Below are 12125 nucleotides of genomic sequence, written 5' to 3'. Positions count from 1 at the left end.
AACGGGGCGAGAGGCGGGGTACATCCTGGACAAGCCGCCAGTTCATCGCAGAGCTGTCCACTATTAACGCTGGTTAAAGTTGAGTATCGAGAAACAGGTTCAAGTGTTAGAAATTCTGTTTCATTGGAATAACTAAGAAGTTAATTTTTTTTTATTCTGTTTATTGGTTGTCAAATTCAATTTCACTCACTCTCAAGTTAAGTTTTCAGTTCCCACGGTGATAGCACGCAGCTTACAAGCCTCACGTTAGATGGGCGCCTTCTAGTCGGACTCTGCCACGGGGCCACGGCGTGACTGAAACCCGCCAAGTCAGCACAGAGGCCGAGTTGTTTTCTGCAAGGAAGGATGCACCGAGTTTGAAAAAAGGTGAAATACGCGTGCGGCCTGTTTGGTACGCTGCCTCTCTTAAAGCAAGAATCGAAAACAGTCGAGACCCAGAATTAGAGCAAAAACTGTAAAGCTAAACGTGTAGAGGTACTAGTATTTATGAAAATATTTATTTCAACATAAAACATTTCTGCATTTCTGCATTAAAACAGTAAAAAAAAATTATCCTAATTAAAGCCACACTTAATGAGTTTTGGAAAATCAAAATGCAATCTGATCTCTAACAGCACCCAAGAGAAAAGAAGACACAATGTATTATATATATTTGTTTTAATAGAACATCAAATATTTACATTCACAGAATGGAAGTCGGACAGAGCAGTGACCGAAGTGGCCACAACTGGGCTTCAACCCCATGATCAGGGGCAGGCGTCACCATCGGAGTCGTCTGCTGGTCGTAGGGGGGAACAAATGGTCTCATCCCAGAGGGGGCGGGGGCAGAAGGACACGGGCAGCTCCTCTCCTGCGTCCTCTGTCCCTGAAAGTGTCTCCGGCCTGTGTGTTTATATGACCCAGGTGGACAGCTAGAGAGAATAAATGATTGTCGCTAAGTATCTATAACTGTGTCGGCGTCATTCTGATTGGATTTGCCTTTGATAGATTTCCTTCCAGGTCATTTGTGGCATTCTGTGAGCGCTATTATATCTGAATGATGAGACATCAAGGGAGGAACAATGTTTTCTGTGTGTGTGTGTGGGGGGGTGGGGGGTGAATAACAACGCAAACGACTTCTCTGCAAGAATGAAGATCATTTTCAAGGACTGCATTTATGCATTTTCACTGACATGCTGGGAAGTGGAACGCATTTAAAGCTATTTCTCTGTCGTGCAGTTGAGAGATCCTGATATCATTTATGGATCTAATGCCAGTCGGGCGCAGGAGAGCGATGTCTGTCTGTCTGAAAGCAGCAACGGGTTCCCCGCACGTCTAATAAAATAAGAACTGAGTAGCGGCGAGGCCGTAAGGCGCCGACGTGGGTGGAAACCGATGAGGCAACCGGCCCGGTTAATCTGAACACAAACGTTAAACGACAGTACTGAGACATTTATTTATATTGTAAAAAAAATAATAATGAAAGTACCTCACTTCCTGTTCCTTAAAACACATGTACCAAAAACAGAGTACCGTGTTTCTCACACGTGATTGGTTACTGGGAACTTTAAAAAGCTATTTGACAACTTTGAATAACAATACAAGGGAAATCAGTGTTCGTTTTTATACGGCCTTATTTTAAAATTAAATACTTTAGACATTGTACAAACAAGTAAAAGCATACACAAATCCTCCAGCAGTTGGTTAAAATAGTGCTCGGACTAACATATATATATATAATATATATACACAAGCCTTGATCGGCGTGTCGTCAGTGCAACTACAAATAGTAGGATATCGTCCTATAGGTACACAGAGTGCTTCAATAAAAAGTACATTCAATACTCCAACTGAGGAGGTGGAACCGGGTCACGATGATGGTTTCAATAAGAAATACACAAATCCAGTACCAGGATATTAAAACGTGTGCTTTTAAAACGAGCCTGCCAACTGAAAACTGTACCGCCATAAAAAAAAAAAAGAAGAAGATTGTACATTTCACATCCTTTGAGCTTGTTTTGAGGCCGATATGCAAAATGACAACGGAGAAGCTACAGTTTCAGTTTGTGTAAAATGATGAAGAAAAAAAGATGTCAAGGGACAGAGTACCTTTAAAACTATCGGGCAACGAGCTGGCGCTCCGCTTTCATTTCGTTTTGAACGTAATGCATCGTAAAATAAATATGAATTCCACAAAGAAAACGTAACATGTTTTAAAAAATGCTGCGTTTAAGCAGAGAACGCACATTCGGAGGTACTGGATAAAAGGAAGCAGAGAAACCGCCTGACTCCTCAATACGACGTGACAGCGAGTCGCCCGGAGCGACAGGAAGTCAATAGCAGCTGCAGAAGTGGCCTACAAAATAAAATTACCTTCATATGTACAGTTAAGTGCATGATGTCATCGTTATATGACACCGAGTTGTTTGATCTGTATCGCAAGCACTGCCTCAGTTGACTCTAAAACATCTGTGCTGTGATTGGATATTTATCTGTCAGTTATTTATTGATCTCTAAAAGACAACGATGATCCAAAAGTGCCTTCTTCCACACGATTAATACACGATGGCTGAGGTACCGCCGGGCCCGCCGGTACCATGAGTTCAGATACGATCAGCTGTACGATCAGCTGTAACCCCCCCCCCCCCCCCCCCCAAGTCATGCACGGGAAGCAGACTCAGCAGCAGTGCTCCTTTAGTACCATGTCGGGAGGACGAAAAAGTCAGAGGCGGGACGTTTCCCGACCCAGACCCAACTCCGCGACGCTCTCGTAGTCGGGCTCTGCAGCATCCGCCCCCTCCGGCCCATCGCCCGAGCTGCTAGTCTTTGGGACGCAGATGGTTTCGTAGCCGGGATCCGCGCCGTCCGAGGCGGGTTCCGCCCCCGGGCGGCGCTCGTCGGGCTGGGCGTAGATGTCCCTGACGGAGGCGTAGAGGTCGCTGGAGGAGGAGGAGGCCATGACCAGACCCTTGATCTCGGCGATGCTGCTGTAGTCGTGCTCTTTGTCGCCCTCGTTCCCAGCCCTGTCCCGGTTTGTCTTGTTGACTGTCGAGTACACGGCTGACTGGAAGACACGCACACACACACACACACACACACAATGTTCATCTGGTGCGAAACCGCCATCAACACAACTTCATTTATCGAGGCAACAGGAGTGTGAAAAGAAAACGACACCAAAGAAGGTTTTTGTTTTCCCTCATCTGATGTTGCATGACTTTTTATTTATATATATATATATATTCTTTTTTTCAGTGCCTGAAGCTATTGGCATTTGGGACTTTAACACACGCTTACCTCATTGTCTGACGGAACGTGGTTGTGGAACTCAGGAGACAGAGGTGAATGCAACTGGAGGAGAAAAGAACAAAAAGCCGGATTTACACATGGCAGGAAAAGAAAATAAACGAGTGCCTGAATGCGCCTGAGAGCTGCGGAGAGGACACGCCTCTGTTCCTGGAAGCTGCTGTTAGGAGCTTTTGAGGCTTTGTATTTTTAAGAATCTCCTGTCACCTACGCCGCTGCTCCCTGAGGGGTTTTGGCTTTTGCACGAAGGTACCAGCAACATTTGTACAGATGCGTGTGTGTGTGTGTGTGCGTGTGCGTGTGCGTGTGCAAGTGAGTTTCTATTGCCCGTATCATCCATCATGGAGCTAGACTAACTGTCATAGCGATGGTGGCCAGCTGGCGCTCACTTTCATCAGACACACACACACACACACACACTCCGTGGGGAGCCGGGAACATTCGGGGTTAACCTGAAATCAGCCCCCCGGGGGGGGGGGGGGGGGGGGGTCGATGTAAAGCAGGATGTAGGAAGTACGCATGTCTAATGCAGGGGGAGGGGCAACAAGGTAAATGTGTGGGTGCACGAAGCCCAACCACAGAGGAGGGGAGGGGAGGGGCTTAATGTAACATATTTGTTCTCCAGTTGTTCTTTGGCAGAAACTCAAAGTCTCATTATTAGTTTCCCAGCATGCCTTTTGGCTTTGCTCCTTTAAAGGCTGAGATCCGAACCGGCGTTATGTAACAGACTGTAACCTACGCCTGTGAGACAAACCCCCCATCCTCCATCCTCACCTTTCCATTGTGGTGCCCGGCCCCCGCCAGCCCATTCATCACCACCGGCCGGTTGTCATTTTCATCCAGGAGCTTCTCCGGCACCGGCGGCGGCAGCTCCTCCTCCGGTTCCTCCCGAGGCCCGCGGGGGGGGTCGGGGGCGTGGTCGGAGCGCCGTCGGGCCTGCATCTCGCCGCTGTGGCGGCTCTTCTTCCTCAGGTCGACGGAGGCGTATTCCACCTGCGAGGAGAGAGGCTTCCTCTCGGGTGTGCGGGGGCTGAGGCGCCCGTTGACGAGGGCGGGGACGACGGGGAGGCTCCTGGGGGCTCGGGTGGGGGGTACCGTTGGGGAGGCCCAGCTGGGTCGGGCGCTCTTTGAGCTCCTTGACCGTCTCGTACAGAGAGTCTTCGGCGCTGACGTCGCGTGACGGCGCCGCGATCTCCTTCACCACCTGCCATCCAATAAGCATCCATCACACGCGCCGATCAAACGATCAATACAGTCAGAGCAAGTGAAAAGCCGATGTGGCTGACCTCGTAGGTGCTGTCCCCTGAAGCGGGCGGTCCGTCCCCAACGAGGGCGCTGTTGGGCGGAATGCTGGGGAGCTCGCGGTCCTGAGGACACTTGGAGGACCTGAGCTCTGATTGGCTGGAGAGCATATCCTCTGACGGCTGGGGACTGGCGTCCTGGGTGTCCGTGAGGACTGGGGGGTGGGGGGGGGGGGAAGGATGAGTTCAGAGCTTCTCGTTTCACCACCTTCTCGGCTTTTATGAGAGAATGATAAACGTTTTCTTCAATGTGGTTTTTGCTGTGACTCATCCCCCCCCGATTCGTCCCTGCATGATCGTTATTGTTATTTACTGTTATATTGGCGTTTACCGCTAGCACATTATACCGATAGGGCAATAAAAACGCATCGTCTGAGGTTTGAAATGAACCGAAGACGACCTCGCGTAATAAAAAGCTAATATGTTTCTGTCGCTGATTTAAGAGATTTGAGCCAAAGCTACGCGGCTAACGGGCTTACTTGTACCGCTGGTTAGAGGACCATTGTGGGAAGTGCTGGCCGCCACGTCAGTCGCTGGGCTCTCTGCTGATTGGCTGACGCTGTCCTTCTCTGACCCCTGCAAAACAAGGAGGGTGAGAAGATGCTTCCGGTCTCCGTATCATTATCATTATTAGTGCTATTATTATTTTAATCACATTGGAGCCACCTAGAGGCGATTTTTAATCTCTCTGGAAAGTTATTTTTCATTATCTCTCAGATTTGCTTCACTGATTATAATTTCCACACTTCTCTATGTGTTTTTTATTTCATTTTTATCTCTGCTTTTCTTTCCCTTCTCAACACTGATTATTTTAAGCTCATTATCGACATGTTATGCATGCTTAATTAACTATAGTCATTTTCATTTATTTTAATTTTTTAAAATCCTGCAGCAAAACACATCTCGAGACGGATTTATTCCTCGTGAAGATACCGAGCTGTTTACTCTTATGTTGCAGCGCCATTGGCTGGCTGAGATGACCTCACACCCCTGTTTAGTGTCAAAACTTGGACAGTCATTTGGTAGTCATGACTACCAGACCGCTGTGAATGGATGTGCATTTGTGGTATCAGATGGATCACGGATCCTATCAGGAAACCCTAATTCTAACCCTCTGCCTCTCTGAAGCGGCCTGCAGGGAATCATAAGACACCTAAACGGTCCCGTTTCCGTGACGACATCCCTCCATCACTCGCTAAAAGGTTGGAAAACAATGAAGCTGAATTATGCGGCGAGAGTCAAGATTCTCTTTGTTTAGTTTTGTTGTTTTCATCCTGTGCGAGGAGAACGTTGTGCATCTGAGGCTCCACAGCTCCACCTAGTGGCCGATCCCTGTAACAACTACCGGTGGCCATGAGGTAATCTTTTAACTATTTTATGACCCAAATATTTATTTATTTTATTCCAAGTCAAGAAACGGAAGTGTCAGCATCATTTAGAATTATTCTTCAAATCCTGATTGAAGGGAGTCAGACAGTTTCAGATCCCTGCGTTTCCTTTAGACTTACATAGTCGTGTGCGATCAGACCCACAGACCTGGATTTCACTCAATAAATAAAAGTTGACAGGTGCATGTTCTGGGTAGGAGGAACCGCTTTCCCTTCAGCCGTACCCGAGGAGGTGGCGCTTGTTTCTGACAGCGACAGGTGTGTGTGTGTGTGTGTGTGTGGTCATTCAAGCATGCAGCTAATTTTGCAGCTTTATCCAAGGTCTCACTTACGATTGTTTACACAGCCTGATTACATTTGTCAATCACACACACACTTGGACTCGTGTGTGTGTGTGTGTGTGTGGGGCTGTGGATCATATTATTTAGTATAGATGAGAATATTCTTGCATTTCATTTTAATAATTGAGTTTCTTGACTCTCCTAGATTGAACCCAGACCCGATTTGTCCTCGCCGCCTCAAATACATACATAATGAATAAAACTCAGAAGTGAAACATAAGAAATGGATCAACTTCTGTATTAAAGGAACAATTCACATAAAAACCAAAACCAGGTGCAAGAGGCGCTGTTGGTCTCAAGTCTTGATGCTAAGCTACGCTAACCGGCAGCGTTTTTCTAACTGCTTCTGTGTGTGCTTGAAACCCTTAAATTCTAACTCACTTCAATCACGAGGTTCTCGTGGTCGCCCCCCGCTGGATGTCCATCGGCTGCCTTCTTCTGCCTGGACGGAGGTAGGAATGGAGAGATGAGCGAATAAAGGAAGAGGTATGACTGTAAAAAGTGGTGAAGGGAAAAATAAAAGCTGTCTCTTTGTGGGTCTGTGCTTATAAGTGTGTGTGTGTGTGTGTGTGTGTGTGTGTGTGGGCGGGGCTCACCCCTGGCAGCCGGCACACAGCAGCAGCAGCACAGAGACCAGCAGCAGGGCAGTGAGGGTGCTGAGGATGACGACCAGGACCAGCTGCCCGCTTCCCAGCCGCGAGCCCACCTCGGTGGCAGCTGCGGCCCCCGACTGGATGACGCCCATCTCCGGCCCCCACCACACTCCACTCAGCAGCGGAGCCATGATGCATCACACAGCGGCGGACATTGGACCAGCTGGAGGCACACAAATGGGTAAAGACCAAAGCGTGGATCTTTATTATCATTGCTATTATTAACCAGCGGCTCAGTTGCTCGCTGCAGCCAGCAGGTGGCAGCACACATCAGAGTCAGACTGCAGTGCAGGCTGGGAGTTTGCTGCTGCAGCCCCCCCCCCCCCCCACACTTGTCTGATCTACTGAGAAACCTCATCACGTCCCTGTCCCACTGCCTAAGTTGCGTTTTGGACTCGCTGTGTGGCGGCGGCGGCTTTCAGGAGTTTTCTTAAAGGAGTCTTTCGAAACCTCAAAGCTAAACTAGTAAATGTGGAAGTGAAACCTTCGTCTCTGCTTGCTTGTTCCATCCGGAGCCGGACTCCCGTCTCATGAGAGTCAGGGAGGCGTTTTCTTTTTGTGGCAAAGCAGACGCAGGTTTTAACTTCTTCAAAGGACGTTGAGGAATTCCTGTTTCTGTGTTTCTCCTGGATGTGAAACACGGCCGGTGCTAGCGTTGCTGTCGGTGTGAGAGGCGAACGCAGCCTTACCTTGACACCTTGGGGGGGGGGGTTAGGAATGAGTGCTTTTTTTTAATACCCATATCAAATACATGTTGGACAACAGAATGCCTGCAGCATCTTTCTCTCTCTCTCTCTCTCTCTCATACACACACACACACACACACGTATTTATTGACCGGTGTGTAACTGAGAGGATAACAGCCAGGTGACATCATCGTATCATATAACACACGATATTCACAGGCCCAGCAACCAACGCAACCGATGCTTCATCAATTCCTGTATTGATCCGGTCCGAGAGGCTGGAGTCCAGGTGTCACCGCGTGTGCGTGTGCGCGTGCGTGTGCGCGTGCGTGTGCGCGTGCGTGTGCGCGTGCAGGCGCGTGCAGCATCTACTCTGTTGTGCCCCTCGGTACCAGCTCACATGTCTCCTCTGCTGCCACTGCACTTTGTCGCCGTGGCAACAGCATCCTCTTCCCCCCCCCCCCATCAGTGCTATTTATGGTGGAAAAAGGAAAGGAAAAAAAATAACTTGGGAGGACTATTAAGACGCAGGTAATGTGTGTGCGTGTTCAGGCATGTTATTGCGTTTTTAGAGTTTAATTATGACTTGATCGGTAAAATCCAACATCGCGTTCAAACGGTGAATATGAATATATGACGCTGCATGTTTCCCAGCGGATCGTTTTTTTGTGTAGGGTAACGCGCTCGTGGATTGCTGAAAACCGTCGGAGTCGTCCGGACGGACGTGAAGCTGCAGCAGGAAAAGATTTCCTCCGCAAGAAAATTAATATTTAGAAAAGGCGGCGTAAAAGCAGGAACAATTATAAAGTCCACCGAGAGTTTAAATCAACATCCTCCAACTATTGGTGTAAAAAAACAAAAAAGATGAGTCATCATGAGAAGTTTACGCCACAATCTCTTCTTAATGTGGCTGAAACCTCTGGTTACTAAGCAACAGAGCTCTCCTGGTAGGACAACCCGACCCGTTCTTCTCGCCCCTCTCTGACGAGCGCCTTGAGGTGATGCTGAACTCTGCAGATTACCGATTGATCCGACAGAATCCTCGCCACGTCCTAAAAGGAATGGTGTCGCTACGACGACCGGCCAAAACGAGGCCGTCCATTTTGAAAGGAATGTGTTTTGGATTAAGGGAAGAAATCCAAATTCTACCCTGGCACAGTTGTGCGTACACACACGCACACACACACGCACACACACACGCAGCGTGGATCGCTGCAGGATGCTCGGAGTAACGTTACTGGAAGGAGAAAGGAACGCAACGGCTGTGCTAACAGCGTTATCAGTTAGCTGGGGGGCTGCAAGACCACCTTCGGTGACGCGATGACATCACCAGGCCAATGAGGTCACGGCGGGACTTAATCAATGATCTGCAAATCAACATAAGTGCTGTGTGTGTGTGTGTGTGTGCGTGTAGAACTGACCATCGCCCGTCCTATCCAGGGCCGTTTGGATGATGGTGGTGGAAGTAATGGAGGACGGGAGAAGGAGGAGAAGGAGGAGAAGGTACTGCTGCCGAGGTTGAGAGGGGGCGGGGTCATCAGAGAACACAAAAGAAAAGAAAGGATGGGAATGAAAGAGTCTGAAAGTGGGAGCGTAAACAGAGGAAGGAAATCAGACACACAAAATACGCACACACACACACCCATCCCCAGGGAGGGATGATGAAATACGACTCCCAGCAGGCCACGGGGCGGGGAAAGAAGGACCCTGTATGTGAGAATCTAGAGGTCAGGAGGTCGTCGTGTGTGTAACATCAGTGTATTTCATCTGCTCAGCGGTGTGTGTGTGTGTTTGTGTGTGTGTGTAGCTCCTGCCAGCGTAAAAACAGGTGCTTCTGGTCGAGGGACATCAATTGCGTTGCCATGGCAACGCTGCCCATGCTTTCGGGTTAATGGTTTTAGCATGAGGAATTGATCTTTCTGTACTAAATGGGGGAAATGAAACTGCATAATTTAGCAGCTCCCCCCCGCCCCCCCACTTCCTCCCTCGGTCCCTCAGTCCCTCTTCCTCTCTCGTATTACTGATGTGTCAGGTCTTCATCCACAGACAGGACCGCGCTCCTCCTCGCCGCCACCAGGGCCCCACACACAAACGACCCCGGAGGACGAAGCGTTCTGCTCAACTGCACAACTCCTTCGTTGCTCTTCCTCGAGGCCAGTGAAGGACCCGTGATGAGAGGACGATGTCCCGGCTGTCTGATCCGTCTTTCAGCAGAAGCAGCAACACGTGTCTCGTGTCTCTTTCTGCGCTGCGTTTTTTTTTTTGTAAATGTGTGTAACATCCGTCCTGAGTTAACGTCTCACGACCCCGTGGGTAAAAATGATTTCCTGTCTTCATCTGCTGTTTTTTCTGGACACCGATGAAGTCTGGGACAAAGACAACGCTGTAACTCCACTGAGGCGGGGTTTCCTCTCGTCCTCTTCCTCATCTGGCTGCCGGTTAGCCTCCACATTCTGGGATATTTCCTTCATTTTATCCAGCGCTCAAGCCGTAGATCCGCATTTTTTAATCACCAAATGTGCGACTGTGAGTGAGTCCAACACAATCCACAGGGGAAACACACACTTTCACTCTCACACACACAAACACACACACACACACACACACACACTCTCTCTCACCACCAAACACTGAAAAAGCTTTTTCCAATTTCCACTTTTCTTCTTCCCTCCTTCCTTTAACTGAAAACATTTCCCAGGCTTCGTCACGTCTCTCGCACGCATCGCGATGGGTCTTCCTATTTCCGTTCCGTTACACGCTGCGCACGAAAAGGAAACGTGCACGTGTTAACAACCTCGCCCATCAGTTTCTGCAACTCGCAGAACTATGACAAGCAAAATCTTTGCCTGCACAAAGTTAATGCGACAATCAAATGCTGCCCAAAAACAAAATGTAATCGACGTGGACGTCGTTCTTCTTCCCTCCGGTTGGCCGTCGCCATGGAGCTTCGTTCATCATTGAACACACACACACACGCACACGCACACACACAGACACACCTCCCTCTTCCTCTCTTACCGTCCCAGACTAGCGCACATTCAACACGTCTGCTAGCTTTTAAAAGATATGGTAAAATATGGAAGACTGTAGGGAGTGAAGGGGAATATCTGCAATCACAAACAGCAGATGGGGTGAGCCGAACGTGTCGGGGGGGGGGGGGGGGGGGGTGGAGCCTAACAGACATAGCAACCCTCACTGAGCCATCTTGACATTTCTGGTTAAAGTGGTTCGCCCGAGCGGCTCGGGATGATTGCGCGAGGCAGATACGCTGCTGCCTTCAGCGTTTTCCAATTCCATTTCTCGTTTCACAAGTCAGAAGATTATTCATGTGTCTTGGCTGTAAGTCTGAGGAGGAAGAGGAGGAAGAGGAGGAAGAGGAGGATGAATCCAACCCAGTCAGAACTTTGAGAAGAACATGAACATATTATTGTTGTTTTTCTCTTGTGTTTAAAGGAGTAAGTCATGGGGACTCGGTTCGGGTTAGAATGGGTTCGAATCCCAGGAGTGGATGCGAATGTGGAGGAAGAAATGCCCAAGTGGGAAACACGAGTATGTTCAGGGCGTCGAATTCCTATCAAATGGTGCCCCATCATTAAATTCAGCTTCGTTGTGTAAAATCTGTGAAAAAAAGGCTCTTGAATGCTAAGCTAAGCTAACAGACTGCTGCCATGCCATCTCATTTATCTCACATCTTTTGGTTATTGTTCATCACACAGGGGACAAAAAGAACACAATAAAACAATAACTCTAACTGGACTTTGTGTGATTGTTGCTTCCGAGGATTACTGGGAGTCAGAAAAAAGCCACTCTGTGGTCGGCTGGCACGGAGCAGGAAGTCATCCCTTTAAGGGGGAATTACCAGCGACCACAGCCAGGGAGGAGATTGCAGATCTAATCTGTAATCCCCTCATGTCCTCCAACAAAAGGTTTCCTAGAAATACGCAACAAAATTCGGGCCGATTTCATTTGAGAATGAAGCGGAGGTGAATTCCTGCTTTCGACTGGAGCTCAAAGAGCCAATCAGGACGGAGCTTCTGCTCCGGGAACAGTTGCCAATTCCACTCCAGTGAGAAGTCTAAACACATTCTCCTCACACAGATGCGCCTCCTCCGGAAAATAAGCCGAGGAACAGAGGAGGAAGAGCCGGAGTCCCGTGGGTAATCAGTGGAATGTAAACAGGCGACCCAAACGCACGTTTCCGAGCCTCAATCAGAGGCCCCGAGGGCAGAAAGGGATGCCCCCACGGAGCGGGGGGGGGGGGGGGGGCAGTTTTCTGGGATTGTCTTCTTCCGTCCTTCAAAAGGCCCTGAGAGAGGCTCGCAGGGATGCAGCTGCATGCTGGGAAAACGTTTCAACCTTCGCCCGCCCCCGAAGGCCTCATCAACAAAATCCTACAGACCAAAAAAAAGGGGGGGGGGGGGCTAAATGAAGCAGCTGCACCAACATTAGCATTTAGGCTAAAGCTAAAACG

General features: G+C 49.0%; 1 protein-coding gene across 1 annotated transcript; it reads right to left on the bottom strand.

The window, feature by feature from the left end:
* Positions 1-2701: 2701 nt before the first annotated feature.
* On the bottom strand, positions 2702-7099 carry pag1 (phosphoprotein membrane anchor with glycosphingolipid microdomains 1). The gene is given in 8 exon segments (XM_068747649.1): positions 2702-3043; positions 3277-3330; positions 4060-4345; positions 4347-4489; positions 4572-4741; positions 5066-5162; positions 6697-6757; positions 6912-7099. Coding segments are annotated over 8 exon segments (1341 nt in total).
* Positions 7100-12125: the final 5026 nt, after the last annotated feature.

The sequence above is a fragment of the Brachionichthys hirsutus genome, chromosome 13, assembly GCF_040956055.1.
Source record: "Brachionichthys hirsutus isolate HB-005 chromosome 13, CSIRO-AGI_Bhir_v1, whole genome shotgun sequence".
Lineage (NCBI taxonomy): Eukaryota > Metazoa > Chordata > Actinopteri > Lophiiformes > Brachionichthyidae > Brachionichthys > Brachionichthys hirsutus.
The sequence above is the reverse complement of the archived record's forward strand: the minus strand, read 5'-3'. Positions and strand labels throughout refer to the sequence as shown.